Here is a 19,119-nt window from a genome sequence, read left to right as displayed (position 1 = left end):
GCAGTTTTGTATATATATACTTGGGTGTTTACGTCGCGAGACAACTGAGACGCAGTTTTGTACATGAGGTCTAGTATACTGTTGACCACTTCCAAAGATTCGATGACGACCCGCCATTATGACACACTGAGGCATTTAGGCTGCTAGGCATTTCAACAAAGAACATTATGCACAAAGAAGAGAGAGCGAGGCCTAAAAGAAATCCACTCGAACAGAGTGGGGAGACACTCACCGGCACCGAAGTATTTCCACACACACCACTCAGTCAGAAACAGTTCTCGTCGTCAATTCGCACGTCACGAAATCTGTTGCGAGGAGAGCATCAACAGCACGACCGCTCCCCAGTGTTGATTTCCCCGATGATTTCCCCGCCAGGGCATGAGGAGCTCTGCGCTGTGATTGGTCGTGACGTCATCCGTTCGAAAGGTCGTCAAGACTGGGGGGCTTCCCAAATCCCATTCTGTTATTCATTAAATATACAGTAACCAATTATGACGCCGCCGTTTATAGAAATCCTGCATTAAAGCGAAATCCAGAGCGGAGCGCACTTACACCACAACCATTGCCCTCAGCTTCCCCTGCAAGAATGAAGCATTAGCAACCGTCCGCAACTTCCCGTAGAGCCCATAGCATGAGAAAATTCACACAACACTGGGCACACGACCAATGAGAATGCAGCGATTGCTCCCTCAATCGTCCGTCCGGATCGCAGCCTCACCGGTCCTGGCTCTTGCTGACTTCTGCTTTCCATACTGCCGTAGGGCCGCATGCCGTACTGGCTTGGGCTTGACCTGTGCCGGCTATCACTGACTTATAGCTTTCATGCACATATGCATATAGAATTAGTTTATAGAATTTTACTAGAAAAATTATTTATGTAGTAGCAAACATGCTTTTTGCTAAGTCTAGTCATTTCGTAAGTCTATGACTTTCGGGTAAAAGTGTTTAATTGCAACCCTCAAATGCTCCCATGTTCAATTGCCATGCATTGCATTGCCAGGAGTTTACTAGATTGCACACCCTTTGTTGACTTTGGTTTCTGCTTTGTTTTATTCCTAAGCCTTATGAAACACAATTCATATGTAGAAAAATATATCCTTATGCATCTTTAAAGCCAATGGAGCGCGCGCACAACGAGCCATATTCCGAACGCACAGCTTCGCCAGTGGACTGAACCGAAGCGCCCGCAGTCCCCGCAGGAAATACCCGCACGATGGCGCCACAGTAGCTACAAAATGGCCGCGCAGTGGAAACTGCGAAAATTCTGCTTTGTACGTGTATCTTCTTATTATACCATCAATGCACCCTGCAGCACCAGCCCTAGTATACTTGCCTTGATTGATTGATCGATAGAAGGATGTGGAGTAATTAGCAGCAGAGTAGTTGTAGAGTAAACCGGCCGGAGTTCGTAGTGCCTTAACAGGCCACATTGAATTCCCCGGGTGAAAGAGTAAAATACAGAATGCTGAAAAAGTCACACAGAGTCCTTGAAAAAAGGAAGTTGTTTCATTTTAAATAACGGTTGTATCTAAAGTCTACACGGCTTATTTGATCTGCATTGATCCATGGAAATGCAAGCTTGCATGTCTGGACTGAGTATGTAACCTTCGTTGCAGCTGCACCCACTTCTCCTGCAGGACGTGTCACAAAATTCAGGTCGAGGTCGGTTGCAGACAGTTGGGCAGTTGGAAACGCATTCTGTGTAATGGGCATTTGGGCCACAGTCAGGTGGGCAGCTTTCGATGGGAACACAGGGCCCGCCTCTCGTTGAACTGCAGGAGTACATTACGGTATCGTAACCAACAATGATGAAAAAGCAATGCGTTGGCAATCTATCAATGCGCGTCTCTAACTGCTGTGTCGATCAGTTATTTGAGGGCTTCGACGAAAAGACTTCTCCCGTCCAACAAGATAAGCGAAATCTTTAGGAAGCGAAGTAAATCGTATGAATGGATTTTTTTTTCAGAATTGAATTTCTTATGCGCATGCGCGTGGCGCCTGTGACCACGAAAGTTCCAAGGCACCTTCCGTCTGCACTCGACTGAAAGCGTTTTAGGCGTCCGATTCAGGAGGAACACCTCTCCACGAGTATGACGCATGCTGAGCTACACACGACACCTCGACATTCGGGTTAGCAGAACTGCAAGACCGTTTTGTGACTGGATGGTGTACACGCGTTGGAATGTTTTGGCGCGCGACAAAAGTGGATCGCCAAAGAGCCGCAAGTCCGCGTCGTGATTAGGAAAGATGTCCTTACCGAGTTACTACTTACCGAATATAACCATTTCTGCAAAAGCAGCCTATGACAGCGATCGCTGTGCAGTATCTCGGAAAAGGCTCGTCGCACACAGGAGGGCACGCAGTGCCTCCGTCTGCCAGATATACTTCGTTCTTTCCACAACATGGCGGGGGCTTGTTGTTGAGGGGGCATCTGTCTCTGGGAACACATCGGTTCTCGACACGATTCCTTAAGTAGCCGTAGTCGCAGACGCAGCCAGGGCGGTCGCAACGGTCGACGCAGCCGTCTGGAGCCGTTGCATTGCAATAATTGGGGCAGCTTGAAGGACACATGCTGAATCTCTCTTTGTCACCGCACTGTGGTGGGCAGTCCTGGACGCGCTTGCACAGGCCGCTCCTCAGATCACTACAGTACGGCGAAGCATATGTGAACTTTAGTTGCAGGGAGCAATCATAGAGGTGTTGGTTCAAACCCCGCCACCGGCACTATAGCTGACCTTTCGTCAGATGTCGTCTTTGAGATACATACATGGTGTGAGATTTGCAATGAAAGGTGTGTGTTTGGCCAGTAACTGGGGCTACTTGTACAAACCATCGTTTTTCATAGTTTACATTGCCACGGTTACCAATTCCAGAAGACTACAATTTCTTACCTGATGTATCCAGGTCTGCAGAAACAGCCAGACACGCATTGTTCCGTGCAACTTTGGGGCACAGGTCGTCCACAAACGAGCGGGCACGCAGAGCCGCATAACAAGAATTCTTTGTTGCTCTGTGACCTGCACCTATTGCAGTCAGCTTGAGAAACGCATTCGCCTATGCTGTTTCGCAAGTATCCGTTCTTGCAGACGCAGAGGCGGCACGTCCGTGTCTCCAATGTGGGTATCATATCTTCTGATCTCTGGCAGTACTGTTCGGGGTAGAAACAGGAATTCCCGGGTTCTTCGTTCACGCCGCACAGGAGTGTTGGCCCAAGGGCCGCTGTTAAGGCATAAGGTTAATATGTGACGCTGCCTGTGTTGAATGCTTTCATCTGTGTTTCAGTCCGTTATTTATGGAAGTAATAGGGCTGCTTCACGCGCATCAACATAAAGCAATGAAAGAGCTAGGAGTACTTGCAACCCATTGAATAAGTATACCGATGGGAAGGATTAATAATTAGCTCCATATACTGGAACAGCTTGATGAGCTGACACAATACAACTTGTGATATAATGACGCACACAGACCGCAACCGGGTTTCAAGAACTTCTTTATATCTAGATCACGACTTTTTCTACGCTTGTAGACGACACTGCCACGTTCTTGTCATAGGTTAGCCTGGCTGTTTCTGTGAGGACCTTTTCAACGTATCCTATGCAGTTATTTATTATGTGACACTGAAAGGAAGGTGCTTTGCTACACAGCGCTCAACAAAGGATTATGGACTTCTATTACTTGACGCCTACAGCCAGTGACGTTTCGACCTACAAATATGGCTAAGAAGTAGCTTGTTACCATGGACGTCCAGACCCAAGATTCCTACAAGAGCAGGCGCCGCAAGAAGTAGTGCCGGGACTAGCATGTCTTCTCTGAGGCAATAGCGACACTTCTCTTTGTTTCTCTGTACCCAACCGCTTCCCTTTGCTGTAACACCCAGTTTCAACGTTTGTTGTTTCTCTGCAGCCATCTGTTTCCGTTGCTGTAACACACAGCTTCAACGTTTGTTATGTGGGTTATATTATAGTCAAATTTCCCACCTGCGTCGTTTTGACTTTGACCGGAAAGTGGGTCGGGAAACGTGTCTATGACACTGCGGCCCATTTTACACGAATTCCACAGAGTCTTTGCGCGTGTGCCATGTGAAGACTGCGTGCGTACGTGAAATACTCTGCAGTACTTTGCAATAGCTTTAGCGTAGAGACAGCGACAAAGTACAGTGATGACTTTATAGGTACTAACAACCTGTAACGTTTTGCTAATCGATTATTGCAAGCATGTATTCAATAGTATCTTGCAGATCATCTACACCGCAATACGCGTAGCTTCATAATCGCTCATCAGTAGGTGGTGGTCCGAATTGGTTCTGGTGACGGGACTGCTCATCAGTGAAAAAATTGGAACCCGAGAAAGGGACAGAGGAGGGACGACACGACACCAGTGGCGTATCTGGAGCTACCTGCGCCCATGGCAACATGGCTAACACGGTGTCCTTGGGGATGCGTTTTCGTGTGGTCCGCACTAGGTTTCACACTACAACCTCTCTAATAGCGGGTGCTTTAGATCATTTATGAATGTACCAGGTTGAGTGCCCGACCTGGCACATTCACACCCGACCACATAATGGCGCCCCTGTTCACCTGGCGCCCATGGCACCTGTCCACACCTGCCACACCCTAGATACGCCACTGCACGACACGTTCTCAGTTTGAGACACGTTTGAGAACGTTTCACACGTTTTGACACGTTTGAGACACGTTTTGAGAACGACACGTTTGAGAACGTGTCGTGTCGTCCCTCCTCTGTTCCTTTCTCGGGTTCCAAATTTTTCACCATGTACCAGCTGGCGTGCACCCTTGCCTTATTGCCATTACTGCTTATCAGTACTGGTGGAAGTGGCGATAGAACTGCACGCCGTAGTCTTCCACGCTCAGCATCACAACTATCGCATTGGTGTATCGTGCGTCCTGGGCCGACTTCACAGGTAACTGCGCAGACGTTTGCCTTACAGCGTCTCAGGAAAACCCAGCGGAAACATGTGGTGGAGGTGAAAGGGCGTGCCGTTGTCGGCCTCACGTAGGTGGGCAACGTCACGACTGACGCCCTGGGGGAATGTGCGTCCTGGGCCGACTTCTAAGGGAACTGTGCCGACATATGTCTGAAAGCGTCTGAGGGAAACCCAGGAAAAACCTCAGACAGCTCAGATTCGAACCCGGGTACTTCCCAGTCTCGACGTGACATTGCCAGCACGCTAACCACTGAGCCACGGGAGCTAGTGTCATGTCAGAAACATGTCTGTGTCAGTAAAGCTCCATATTCTGTAGCCAACTGCCAGTGGGCCCTCCATGAGGAGCAGATGGAGAAGAAGAGAAAGATCACGCGTTGCAAAGGGGGCACGCGCCAGAGGAGCGCATAGGCCACCGAAATCTACCTTCGGTCGGGACGATTGACTCCCCGGGGTACCGCGAAGACGTCATTGTAAGTATATGGCGTATTGTAAATCAAATATTGCGCAAAACACTCGCACGCAAGCGCTGAAGTGCTGGCCGAAACCAAATCTTCCTTGTGGACACTGCTGTCACTTACCCGTTATGGAAGGAGACACGAAACATTCCAGGAGCCCCAACGAGAATGTTTTTTCGAGGAATCAGTTGGATGTCTTCGAAAGGTGGTTCAGAGCGTAAGCCTGCCTTTCTTGTACCGTTAGCCCTTATCTCTTTGTGGACAACGTTTAGTTCTGCTAGGACATGCGTTACGAAGGCCACGTTCCAAATGTCTCAGGTGCTCAAGGTGTCCAAGGTTAATGCTGGAAATCTGCTATTACATTGCAACAAATAGCCTGCATCATTAGTAAGGTACACTCAATAGGTAATTTGAGTAGATTTGCACCTAAAGTGTGTCAGGCTATTTGTGTGGTGGCACCCATGGGTCGAGAGGGGGCAAGGGGGGGAGGGGCGTGGTCCACCAGGAGCTCCAAGGTCGTTTGTGAAAATAGTGCGCACTTTAGTCATACATAGGTCGTAATGATTATTCGCAGTTGTCATAATACGAACTCTGAATACTGGCACAGTCCGCAACATCCTCCACAAAGAGGTGGTGGATGTGGTTGTGGTGGTATGGGGGGCGTAGGCTTGCCTTCCCCCCGGAAGCACTTTGCCCCCTTGGAAAAAAATCCTGGGAACGTCCATGGTGACACCCGATCAGTTATGGGTACCGTAGGGTGCTGGATTCAACATCTGCGTCGTATCGGCTGAATCGGAGCACCTGAATCAGATTCGGAGCCTGTACGAGCGTATAAGCTCTGGAGAGCTTCTGGGTGATTCAGCAAGCCTTCTAGATCGTGTAAGAACAAAAGGTACGAAGAATGCACTTCTGGTCCCCTTCGATCTTATACTGCAACTCCTCAAACTTAAGGAGATGCTACAGTCGTCCTTTCTTTTGTGTGCTAAGGACATTCATTCTCTGATTATGTCTCGCTTCTCCCAGCATTCCGATTCTATTTCTATGTACTGTCACACAAGCTATGTTCAGGGCAGCCTCGCGTCCTGTTTTAGTCACGACTGTAGTCGTGTTCAACTTAAGAAGGAAAAGATATCTAGTCCGTCAGCTCTCAAAATATTACTGCGCCGCGGATAGGATGGCTGGACACAGAGGTCAGGCTTCCTCCTTCGCCACATAATGGAATCCATCATACTCTCTCTGCTTCCGTGTTGGCTAGTTCAATTGGCCGAACGACACTACGCGAGCCGTCCCTGCCACACCCCTAGTGATGGCACATGGAGGCGCTGCAGTAGTTCCCCTGGTGCGCTTATGTGTCCCCTTATCTCCAACGGCGTATGTAGCTCACAAACAACAACTTTATTACAGGACAGACTAGATTTCTTTGATTGGTTGCGGACAGACTAGATTTCTTTTCTTTCTTAAGTTGAACACGACTACAGAACGATATAGACCACTTTCTGTTTACAAACATGTGGCGTCCCGAGAAGACCGGTTCGAGGTTATATTTTGCTCTGGTTGGCAAGAAGCGGGAAAAACGCGTCTGCTGATAGGCCGAAAAGGCTGATAAGGTTGATAGGTGCCCACCAGCATGCTTTGCGCGGCGGCGAAACGTAATCGATGACGTAGGAGTGCAAGTGGTCTATACTCGACCCACGTTAGAAAGCGGCCTACTAGGGGGCACCACTATCCATTCATCCAGCCATACCGTTTCATTTGTCTTTCTGTTCTGCTCCATGAATTTCATGACATTTGTTGCTTATCTATAAGCATTCAACGTGCGATTTAACGATACCTTCACACTCATATGCACAGAGGTGACAGCAACGGAGATGGACGGCTGGACGTCGAAGACTTTAAACGCGTCTGGACGAGTTTACACATGGACATCACTCACATGTCGGCAAAGTGGCTTATCGCTCTGGTGGATGACAATAAGGACGGCAAACTCAACTTTGGCGAGGTAGGGAAACTCGGAACACAAGTAGATGACGTCACAGAGCTTGGGTGACGTCTTCAACCCACTCACAAGACTTGCCTCTGTTTTAATGACAGTAATGTCTGCGAATCATTATGCATTCCGATAGTTCGATACCATCGTAAGCGTCTCATGTTGCACCACTAGGGTCGTCGTCACTGAGGCGCGTAGTGACTGGAAAGAGGACATTTTGTGCGCTATGTGACTCGCTCACTGCACCATTTTTATCGCCGCATGTAGCGATGGACCAGAGCACGACGACCATCTGCTATCTTTGGGTCTTGCAGAGCTTCTTCCTTAATTTTTGGCTGATATTTTTTTGGACGTTTTTTTATAAATAACTATTCTTATTAGGGTTACCGTGGTTGACTTGCGTCATTTCTGTACAGTTCGTCTACCTCTGGGTGTTGGCACTAGAAAGCCCAGAGTTTCAGTCTACTCCCGAAGGTGCTTCCATGATAAGGACCATGCAACTCTATGGCATTATCCCTGGCATGGAAAATGCATGTTGTAAAAAGGCAGCCTGCTATACTTTGAATCCTTGGGTAAGTCCCGAGATCGTAACGGGACGCATTTTTAAATATAAGTATTTCTTAAGCTGCAGCAGGAGCGACCATTTGATCAGGGGGATGACAGATGCCCTTTGGAGCCTTCTGCACCACATTCGCATCTTGCTGAAGCGAAGCATCTTTGCGAAGAAGCTGCAAAACAACGTGCAGCATTCATTGCCAAAGCAAAGTCTGTTTATGAAGGTACGAATCGCAAATTGAATGCGTCACCCGAATGCGTTATTTCGATGTACTGGGTTCTCGATGTCAAGTTCCCGTCTTATGCGAACAATTCCTAACTAGTTAGGATGCTGGAAATAGGCAGCGTAAGCAAACAAGCGCTTTTGCAAACAGGGGCGTTATGTCATATATGGAGAACATGAACACCGTTCAAGTAGCTTGAGCCGTTGAGCGCACTCGAATTTACAGGAAGATCACCGTGAAAAATTGTGCTGTTTCTTCAATGACACCAGCTCTTAATTTCGACAGAAAAAGTGGTTCGTTTTCTGTAGTCATTTCAAGGCATTACTCATCAAGGTCCGAAGCATTTGGAATCGATGAACGTCCTATGTATCTGTGATGCTCACAGAAACGGAAGAACCTTCGTACGGGACGCATAGACCTAACCCGGGGCAGATCAAAAGGGGGGGTCCGGATGTCCTGATCCCCTCCTCAATTTGTCTTCACATAGTGATGAATTGACCCTAGGTCGGGTGTCTAGCCTGCTATCCATGACTCGACCCCCTCCTGCTAAAAAAATCCCGTATCCGCCACTGGACCCAACTAATCTTTACTATCACTATTCTGTGAACTGTATTACAGGCTGTGATGTCAAGATTTTCTTTCAGGGCACACTGCAGCAAAATACCAGATACAAGCAGAACGCAGGGCAGAATTCATAAAATGGGCGCGAAGCACCTTCGAGGATACCCAAGTAGTAAACCAACGCCAAGCTGTAGCAGCAGACGCTAACCAGCAGGTTACTTACCACGATCCCGCTGTATGCACGGTGTTGTCAAGGTCTTCTCCTGCCATTAGTGAATTTTCCCTGGATCAATGCTCCTTCCTTGCCGATTGGTTTCACAGGTAAGGCTTGCTTACCTCTTGTCAACGTTAACTAACATAAAAGTAGACGTGCTCTGGGAAATAGAATGCTTATGCCGCACAAGAATAGAAGCTGCTGTTTCGCATTAACAAACACCATTGAAACTTGCATCATGTCGTCGTTTCTGAGCAATTAATTCTTTTTGCACTAAAGCGGGAAAAATTATTTAATTAAATGGCTGTAAACGATCTCTTTGCTGCTTTTTGGCTTCGTCATATTCATCCAAACTACACGAAATGGGGATGCGGCTGTGTCACCATCTATGCCCTGTGTGCCCGTGGTCGAGTTTCTCCACCGCTGAGCACAAAAACATGAACAAAGTTTTACAGGTTATCAGTGATGCTTAACTGCTTGCAGGTGGGACAATAACAGGGACGGTCTCCTGGACCACGGTGAAATTGCGAACATGTTCCGGTCTTTGAGGATTCCTGTGACTCCTGGAGCCCTCCATGCAATAATGAACTACTTCGACGAAGACATGGATGGGAAGCTTAACTTTCGAGAGGTATGCTCTCCAATGATTCGGAAAGCTAATGCTCTGTTGAAACATTTTTTTACTCGCCCTTATGTGTCTGTATTTCAGTTTCTCCTTCTGTGGCGTGCAGCTATTTATGATCCCGATTTTAGGCGCACAGCCGAAGGCTGCAAGATGGCGAAGCAAATGCGCATTCATAACCTTACGCCTAACACCTCACGCGCAGCATGGGTACGAAATGATGAAATATTCAACATGGTGAATCTGCATTGACATGCACATAACTCTGAAATTCCCCTCTTCCCTTGCAGTAAGACGCGCCGGTCCCTCTTCAACGACGAGGTTCTGCGTTTGAAATGGTCACAGCAGGGTGTGCGAGTCAATAAATTCGTAAATTTATCGCCACAGCACATAGTGTAGCGGCAGTTCCAAGCTACGAAGCGACTGTGTACTACAAAGTTGGTGTGAAAAAATAAATTTCGAGTGGTATACCTCAGTGGAGTAGAATATTCACGTCGCACTATCTGGAAAAAACTGTATTCGAGAGCGACTCATTTCTCCTAACGACCCCAGCGGCTGTCAGGATCGAACACTGTGAAAGCACCGGCATCCTACGTTTTGAGGCTAAAGGAGCTTACCTCCTGTCCAATATAGCATGGGTGGAGTTCAAGAACGGCACATTATCTGGTATCATGCAACCATCTGTGCCAAGGTTGCAGCTTGATTTCCCTGTCCAACGAAAAGATTATGTTGCTACCCCAATATTCCAATTTATTGATGCTCCATAATGTGGGTAGGAGCGGTTACTGTCGAGGCCGCAAGCATCTGCATTCTTCGTCAGAGATGCATCGAGACCGGTCCGGACTGAGAATGTAGCCCTCGTCGCAGTCGCAGCCCCCTCGCTGCAGTAAGCAGTCTTGACTGCAAACCACAGGCTCCTCGCCGCAGACTGCTGGACAGTTGGAAGCGCACGTTGTGTAATGAGCGTAAGGCCCGCATTCTGGGGGACAGGTGTCAATTGGAACGCAGGGGCCGACCTTGCTGGTTCTGCGTGGAAGGGAAAGGTGGGAAGGAGATATTAGGGAGTAAAGGGAGTTTCCACCTACTTCACATTGTGACGTGGCATACTCTTAAGCCCATCCCACTGGTGGTCACGTTTCGTGCTAGCGGCATTGAAAGATTACACACTGACCGAACTTCCGTTGAATTAGAGCGCTAACGCCGCTTTGAAAGTGAACCGTGAGTTCTGTTTTTGCGAGGCGTTTTGTACCTCTATATTGGCACGTTGCTGTATGTCGGAACAGGCCTTAGGCCTTAACGACGAGTTCGGGTGGTCATTTCGTGGCACCTTTTTTTCTTCTTCTTCTTTTTTTTTTTCTTTGCCAGATCCCATGCAGTGATGTTCGCATGGTCAAAGCGAAGCAACCTCGCATGTTCGCCTGGCACTTTCCGAGCGCTAGAAATTTGCCAGCTAGCACTTCGCCCAGTCTCCAAACGCCCGAGCAGCGGTTGCCCAGCTGTGTCCGGTGTCGCAACATCCGCACTGCCACAGTCCGCGTGCTTTGATTGGCCCGCAAATCGAGGTTCACGTGGTTTAGCAGATGACGAAACTCGAAGACTGGCGAGCGACCAAAACCGCTAGATTCGCGGCACTGATGTTCGGGTGGCAACGGTCACGTGATGCAACTCAGGCGCCGACCTGTCAATTTCGGAGCGCTAGGTCGTGTTGCCGTGAAATGATCACCCGGCTCCGCAATTTTGGACTTGTGGCATTCGTATTCTCTTGCTTGCACGTGCAAAGGTCGGGAAATTCGTACCCGCGAAGGACTCTACCTATGATTCACTTTATATTCCCGGCTCTTCTCGTTGTCAAAAGTCCCGCTGCCTTAATATTCAGCAATAATCTATAGGATCACTGATTTTAAACTTGCGGTATTACTTTGACAATGCTAACAGTTTTGTGGTATAATTGTCGCTGGTGGTTGGCAAACGCTTAAGCTTTTATGTATTGTCCGAGACGGGGTCAGCGTGTTCCCTGTGTCAAGATCTGAATGCATTTCCAAACATATTTACTTGACAATATGAATCTTCATTACTGCTCCGTTGCGCGAGGCTAAAGTTGCCTGATAACGTAACAGCACAGAATAATTACATGGGATCCTACCTTATGTAACCCGGCGAGCAGAAGCAGCCAGAGACACACATCCGAATGCACGCTTCATGCACGGGCTTCCCGCATATCAAGGGGCATGCGGTGCCGCACTCCTGGTATTCCGAGAAGTCATCGGATGCCCTGCACTTGTTGCAGTCTGAGGCCGAGATACACTCTCCTATGGAGTTTCGCACGTAACCCGGCCTGCAGATGCAAGGAGGAACTAAACCAGTGGGTCTGGGGGGCACCGAGTTCTGGTCCGCACAGGATTTTTCCGGGATGTTGCATGAATCAGAAGAAACCTCGTTCATTCCGCATGGCCGTCGTGGAATAACTTCTGTACGGAGAGAAAAAAATGTCGCGGAAGATCTGTTTGTCAGATATGAATTGTTGATGTGCTGGAAAGCCGGGGCACATCCCGAAAGCTTATTTTCATATGTTTCCAACATTTCCTAACCGCATTAGGACATTGGTGGGTCTGGTCGGCAGTGCATCTGACACTCATAGCATGTAGCATGCACCGCACCATAGTGTGGTCTTGTCCTTATAGGGGACGTGCTGTTTCCGTGTGCCATGTGCCACGGTCAATACAGTGTGGCTCCTCTAGCATAGCGTTAAAGATAGTAATCATTTTTTTTTTCCTTGTGTATAACCTTATGCCCCGGCCTGGCGTTCAGCTTGTATCAGACTCTCTGAGGAAAGGGAAGTCTAATATCGCGGGTGGGATTGGTCACATCAGCTGTACGCTTTGATGAGTCTAAGCATCTTTTTAATTCTTTGGCAACCTTCCGGACACCGCGTTCTCTATTATTTGTATGTTGGCTGATTTATTGATTGACACCCGTATCTCTGGCGTTTTGAGCATTTTGGGTGACGTTCTCCGCAGACATTATTATTATTATTATTATTATTTTCTTTGCCAAATATCTGGCAGTGTGTTAGGGTACAGTGCTGAAAAATCCCAGAATCAACATACTGACTCAGTATCGAAGAACCCGCCCGGTAGTCACGTAAGTGATCGACATTCCCACATGGTTACAGTACGCACACACAATTTGCGTCACTACATCACTGGAACGTCACACGAGGGATATATTTGGGCTAACGAAAACATCACACGTATGTGGTGAAACAGAAGGAAAGACTGCCCTAGAAATTTTCGCTTTGATTGTAATATTGATCGAATGCCTTTGCCCTAGAAGAACTGAAGATACCATACCGACAGAACCAGCGCAGTAACGGACTCCGAGGAGCCCGACGATGAAAGCGAAGAGTGCCTGAGCGACCATGTTTAACTCGCAGCTTTGATAGATACCCGCGTTTAAAGCAAGTAGAATTGCGAACACTTCTGCTGCTCTGCTTTTGCGCGTGTTTTGTCTGCTACAAACATCTGTGTGGTTCCTAGACGTACACCTGTGCTCTACTTTGAGTGCATTGGGAACAACAGCACGCGTCGGAGTAAACAGCAGAAGCCTACGTGACTGTGCTGTTGCGGAAGTGCAAAGAACTCTCTGCTGCAGTACCCCAGGATATCCGAGGGGACAGCGTGTTCCTGTGCACCGTTTCGGGCGTCTTTCAACCTCGGTAATTTAGCCTCTGTATGCAATAAGGCGATAAGTGGAAAAATCCCAAACCGAGAAAACTGCATTTTATTTGGTAACTGCAAATATTTGGTAAAGTAGTTGCACATGAGTTTCCTCGAAAACCGCAAATGTAAAATGTGTCACATATATGCATACGCCTACTCTACATGCAGGTCCCGTTAGCATTGTTTCTGGGGGTGTCCGTTAGCAGAAACTGAACAAAACCCAAGAGCATGACATATCCCTTTTTTCTATATAACACCGCACGCACAGGGTTCTCGTGCAGAAAAAAACAAGATAGAAAAGACAGTTTTCACGAGTCGGACTTCCGTGGTGACGCCAGGACGGGCGAATTTACCTTTGTCCGGTGGAGCAGCCTAGATCGTGATTATCATGCTGCTAAACGAGCACAGTCTTGAAAATAATGTTCTGTACGGCCAGCAAAATATACTTATTAGAATAGTGCACACGTTCTTCCGATTGCAACGCTCAGCAGCACTGTTGGCACGGTTACGTGAGCTAGAAAGAACATGTTGTTCGAGTGGAAGTCGAAGTTGATTTCCGCATCGTAGCAAAATTTAAGCTACACAATTTTTATGCATGTGTAGGAAAGGGGCCTGGTCTGGCTGTCCATCCCATTGACACGCATGCATTTCCCGTTTCTTATCCTCCTATGGAGAGCCAATAAATTGCCATACGGTCCTAAATTTTCTTTGACAGGTGCATGCTGGTATGTAGATGTCATAGCAGCCAACATACTAAAAAGGGGATAATTCGACTTATCCTCTTATTGCATACAGAGGTTCAATTATTTTCATCCGATAATCTCGCATTAAGCGCGCAGTTTTGTACATGAGACCTCGAATACTGTTGACCGATGAAAGATGAAAGACCGATGGAAAAAATACACATAGAACATAACTACGATTGATCTGTGGTTCAATAAACTAGAAACCGTATGTAGTACCTGTGGTATCGCAGGAGTGTACTTGATCGCACGCCCTCTGTTGACTTTGGTTGTTGCTTTGTTTTATTCCTAAGCCTTATGAAACACAATTCATATGTAGAAAAATATACACTATGCATCTTTAAAGGCAACAGGACTCCCGAACAACGAGCCATATCCCGAATGCGCAGCTTCGCCAATTGACTGACACCGAAGTGCCCGCAGGAAATACCCCACGATGGCGCCACAGTCGCTCCAAAATTGTTTCCTAAAACGACTCTGTATATGATCTCACTGTTGCATATTGGCTTCGTCATATCCATCCAAACTGCAAGAAAGGGGGATGAGACTGTGTCAGCATCTATGCCCTGTATGCCCGCGGTCGAGTCTCCTTCAGAGAAAAGTTCCTGCACCGCTGAGCACAAAAACATGGAGAGAGTTTTACAATAGTAGATCTCCAGGTTATCAGTGATGCTCAACTGCTTGCAGATGGGACAATAACAGGGACGGTCTCCTGAACCACGGTGAAATTGCGAACATGTTCCGGTCTTCGAGGATTCCTGTGACTCCTGGAGCCCTCCATGCAATAATGAACTGCTTCGACGAAGACATGGATGGGAAGCTTAACTTTCGAGAGATATATGCTCTCCAATGACTCATAGCGAGCTAATGCTCAGTTTAAACATTATTTTTACTCGCCTTATATTTTTATATTTCAGTTTCTCCTTCTGTGGCGTGCAGCTATTTATGGCCCCGATTTTAGGCGCACAGCCGAAGGCTGCAAGATGACGAAGCAAGTGCGCATTCATAACCTTGATTCATTACCTTGTAGCATAGAACGACAACACATAGAACGCACGCTTTATCAAGCTCTCTCGTTGCTTTATGTTGATGCGCGTGAAGCAGCCCTATTACTTCTATAAATAACGGACTGAAACACAGATGAAAGCCTTCAACAATTCCAGGCAGCGTCACATATTAACCTTATGCCTTAACAGCGGCCCTTGGGCCAACACTCCTGTGCGGCGTGAACGAAGAACCCGGGAATTCCTGTTTCTACCCCGAACAGTACTGCCAGAGATCAGAAGATACGATACCCACATTGGAGACACGGACGTGCCGCCTCTGCGTCTGCAAGAACGGATACTTGCGAAACAGCATAGGCGAATGCGTTTCTCAAGCTGACTGCAATAGGTGCAGGTCACAGAGCAACAAAGAATTCTTGTTATGCGGCTCTGCATGTCCGCTTGTTTGTGGATGACCTGTGTCCCAAAGTTGCACGGAACAATGCGTGTCTGGTTGTTTCTGCAGACCTGGATACATCAGGTAAGAAATTGTAGTGTTCTGGAATTGGTAACCGTGGCAATGTAAACTATGAGAAACGACGGTTTGTACAAGTAGCCCCAGTTACTGGCCAAACACACACCTTTCATTACAAATCTCACACCATGTATATGTATCTCAAAGACAACATCTGACGAAAGGTCAGCTAGTGCTGGTGGCGGGGTTTGAACCAACACCTCTATGATTGCCCCCTGCAACTAAAGTTCACATACGCTTCGCCGTACTATAGTGATCTGAGGAGCGGCCTGTGCAAGCGCGTCCAGGACTGCCCACCACAGTGCGGTGACAACGAGAGATTCAGCATGTGTCCTTCGAGCTGCCCCAATTATTGCAGTGCAACGACTCCAGACGGCTGCGTCGACCGTTGCGACCGCCCTAGCTGCGTCTGCGACTACGGCTACTTAAGGAACTTAGTGTCGAGAACCGGTGTGTTCCCAGAGACAGATGCCCCCTCAACAACAAGCCCCGGCCATGTTGTGGAAAGGACGAAGTATATCTGGCAGACGGAGGGCACTGCGTGCCCTCCTGTGTGCGATGAGCCCTTTCCGAGATACTGCACAGCGATCGCTGTCATAGGCTGCTTTTGCAGAAATGGTTATATTCGGTAAGTAGTAACTCGGTAAGGACATCTTTCCTAATCACGACGCGGACTTGCGGCTCTTTGGCGAACCACTTTTGCCGCGCGCCAAAACAATCCCACGCGTGTACACCATCCAGTCACAAAACGGTCTTGCAGTTCTGCTAACCCGAATGTCGAGGTGTCGTATGTAGCTCAGCATGCGTCATACTCGTGGAGAGGTGTTCCTCCTGAATCGGACGCCTAAAACACCCTCTGTCGAGTGCAGACGGAAGGTGCCTCGGAACTTTCGTGGTCACAGGCGCCACGCGCATGCGCATAAGAAATTTAATTCTGAAAAAAATCCATTCATACGATTTACTTCGTTTCCTAAAGATTTCGCTTATCTTGTTGGACGGGAGAAGTCTTTTCGTCGAAGCCCTCAAATAACTGATCGACACAGCAGTTAGAGACGCGCATTGGTAGATTGCCAACGCATTACTTTTTCGTCATTGTTGGTTACGATTCCGTAATGTACTCCTGCAGTTCAACGAGAGGCGGGCCCTGTGTTCCCATCGAAAGCTGCCCACCTGACTGCGGCCCAAATGCCCATTACACAGAATGCGTTTCCAACTGCCCAACTGTCTGCAACCGACCTCGACCTGAATTTTGTGACACGTCCTGCAGGAGAAGTGGGTGCAGCTGCAACGAAGGTTGCATACTCAGTCCAGACATGCAAGCTTGCATTTCCATGGATCAATGCAGATCAAATAAGCCGTGAAGACTTTAGATACAACCGTTATTTAAAATGAAACAACTTCCTTTTTCCAAGGACTCTGTGTGACTTTTTCAGCATTCTGTATTTTACTCTTTCACTCGGGGAATTCAATGTGGCCTGTTCCAATCCAATCTGTTCGAATCCAATGTGGCACTACGAACTCCGGCCGGTTTACTCTACAACTACTCTGCTGCTAATTACTCTACAACTACTCTGCTGCTAGTTACTCCACATCCTTCTATCGATCAATCAATCAAGGCAAGTATACTAGGGCTGGTGCTGCAGGGTGCATTGATGGTATAATAAGAAGGTACACGTACAAAGCAGAATTTTCGCAGTTTCCACTGCGCGGCCATTTTGTAGCTACTGTGGCGCCATCGTGCGGGTATTTCCTGCGGGGACTGCGGGCGCTTCGGTTCAGTCCACTGGCGAAGCTGTGCGTTCGGGATATGGCTCGTTGTGCGGGCGCCCCATTGGCTTTAAAGATGCATAAGGATGTATTTTTCTACATGTGAATTGTGTTTCATAAGGCTTAGGAATAAAACAAAGCAGAAACCAAACTCAACAAAGGGTGTGCAATCTAGTAAACACCTGGCAATGCACATGGCAATTGAACATGGGAGCATTTGAGGGTTGCAATTAAACACTTTTACCCCAAAGTCATAGACTTACGAAATGACTAGACTTAGCAAAAAGCATGTTTGCTACTACATAAATAATTTTTCTAGTAAAATTCTATAAACTAATCATATATGCATATGTGCATGAAAGCTATAAGTCAGTGGTAGCCGGCACAGGTCAAGCCCAAGCTAGTACGGCATGCGGCCCTACGGCAGTATGGAAAGCAGAAGTCAGCAAGAGCCAGGACCGGTGAGGCTGCGAGCCGGACGAGGATTGAGGGAGCAATCGCTGCATTCTCATTGGCCGTGTGCCCAGTGTTGTGTGAATTTTCTCATGCTATGGGCTCTACGGGGAGTTGCGGACGGCTGCTAATGCTTCATTCTTGCAGGGGAAGCTGAGGGCAACGGTTGTGGTGTAAGTTATGTTCCGCTCTCGATTTCGCTTCAATGCAGGATTTCTATAAACGGCGGCGTCATAATGGGTTACTGTATTTAATGAATAACAGAATGGGATTTGGGAACCCCCCTGTCTGGATGACCTTTCGAACGGATGACGTCACGACCAATCACAGCGCAGAGCTCCTCATGCCCTGGCGGGGAAATCATCGGGGAAATCAACACTGGGGAGCGGTCGTGCTGTTGATGCTCTCCTCGCAACGGATTTCGTGATGTGCGAATTGACGACGAGAACTGTTTATGACTGAGTGGTGTGTGTGGAAATACTTCGGTGCCGATGAGTGTCTCCTCACTCTGTTCGAGTGGATTTCTTTTAGGCCTCACTCTCTCTCTTCTTTGTGCATCATTTTCTTTGTTGAAATGCCTAGCAGCCTAAATGTCTTGCAAATGCCTCAGTGTGTCATAATGGCGGGTCGTCATCGAGTCTTTGGAAGTGGTCAACAGTATACTAGACCTCATGTACAAAACTGCGTCTCAGTTGTCTCGCGACGTAAACACCCAAGTATATATATACAAAACTGCGCCAGGTTATCGGATGAAAATAATTACCGATGTCGAAACAGGGCCGAAACGACGCACAGGAGCAGTAGACGATTTGCTCTGACGTAAAACCAGGATCTGTTCAGAATGCATTGTGATCGCCCGGCACGCTTTCGTTTATGTAACAACACATTTGGATGCCACCCATGTCCTAACAGAAGAGGATTTGCGAAGCTCCCCTGTCTGGACGACCTTTGGAATCGTTCACGTCACGACCAATGACAGCGCAGAGCTCCTGATGCCCTGGCGGGGAAACCGTCGGGAAAAATCAACTGGCGGTCGTGCTACTGATGCGCTCCTCGCCACGGATTTCGTAACCTACGAATTGGCTAATTCGACTCGTTTTGAGGGAGGGATGTGTGTGGAAATACCTCGGTGTCTGTGAGCGCCTCTCCCACTCTGTTCGAGTGCATTTCTTTTAGGCCTCGTTCTCTCTTTTTTGTGCATGCTCTGCCAGCCATGGTGGTGACATAAACCCGCCATTTTTGTGACTACCCTCAAGTGGATGCTCTTCGCGAAACTGCCATGTTGCCCTCATCATACGTCATAGGAAACGCCATTTTGAGGTCATGTGACTTTGTTTACGTGTCGTTCTATGTGCT

At 47.9% G+C, this 19,119-nt stretch overlaps 2 protein-coding genes across 3 annotated transcripts; one reads left to right on the top strand and one right to left on the bottom strand.

Moving 5' to 3' along the window:
* Nucleotides 1–2,268: 2,268 nt before the first annotated feature.
* On the bottom strand, nucleotides 2,269–13,002 carry LOC135400636 (mucin-6-like). The gene is made up of 6 exons (XM_064632465.1): nucleotides 12,914–13,002; nucleotides 11,707–12,031; nucleotides 10,350–10,589; nucleotides 3,736–3,932; nucleotides 2,892–3,219; nucleotides 2,269–2,644 (listed from the first exon to the last, which is right to left on the bottom strand). The coding sequence occupies exons 1-6, from the start codon at nucleotides 12,981–12,983 to the stop codon at nucleotides 2,269–2,271; spliced, it is 1,536 nt and encodes a 511-aa protein (XP_064488535.1). The 5' UTR covers nucleotides 12,984–13,002.
* Nucleotides 5,314–10,033, top strand: LOC135401449 (uncharacterized). Of its 2 annotated transcripts, none has more exons than XM_064633864.1 (8): nucleotides 5,314–5,617; nucleotides 7,252–7,399; nucleotides 7,804–7,959; nucleotides 8,013–8,166; nucleotides 8,811–9,048; nucleotides 9,425–9,572; nucleotides 9,651–9,773; nucleotides 9,854–10,033. In XM_064633864.1, exons 1-8 carry the CDS (start codon nucleotides 5,424–5,426, stop codon nucleotides 9,854–9,856), a joined length of 1,164 nt encoding a protein of 387 aa, XP_064489934.1. In that variant the 5' UTR covers nucleotides 5,314–5,423; the 3' UTR covers nucleotides 9,857–10,033. The 2 variants fall into 2 exon arrangements, with proteins under 2 accessions (XP_064489934.1, XP_064489935.1); XM_064633865.1 differs by having other exon boundaries at nucleotides 5,324–5,415.
* Nucleotides 13,003–19,119: the final 6,117 nt, after the last annotated feature.

This window comes from Ornithodoros turicata, chromosome 7 (genome assembly GCF_037126465.1).
Source record: "Ornithodoros turicata isolate Travis chromosome 7, ASM3712646v1, whole genome shotgun sequence".
Lineage (NCBI taxonomy): Eukaryota > Metazoa > Arthropoda > Arachnida > Ixodida > Argasidae > Ornithodoros > Ornithodoros turicata.
This window is presented reverse-complemented; position numbering and strand designations above follow the sequence as displayed.

Bases quoted from the DNA above. Each gene is read 5' to 3' on its own strand.
- LOC135401449 (XM_064633864.1), top strand. From the start codon at position 5,424: ATGGCGTATTGTAAATCAAATATTGCGCAAAACACTCGCACGCAAGCG. The intron at 7,400-7,803 runs GTAGGGAAACTC...ATTTCTGTACAG, and splicing joins GCAAACTCAACTTTGGCGAG to TTCGTCTACCTCTGGGTGTT. The intron at 9,049-9,424 runs GTAAGGCTTGCT...AACTGCTTGCAG, and splicing joins CTTGCCGATTGGTTTCACAG to GTGGGACAATAACAGGGACG.
- LOC135400636 (XM_064632465.1), bottom strand. From the start codon at position 12,983: ATGGTCGCTCAGGCACTCTTCGCTTTCATCGTCGGGCTCCTCGGAGTC. The intron at 12,032-12,913 runs GTATGGTATCTT...CTCTCCGTACAG, and splicing joins TTACTGCGCTGGTTCTGTCG to AAGTTATTCCACGACGGCCA. The intron at 10,590-11,706 runs GTAGGATCCCAT...CCTTCCACGCAG, and splicing joins TGCTCGCCGGGTTACATAAG to AACCAGCAAGGTCGGCCCCT.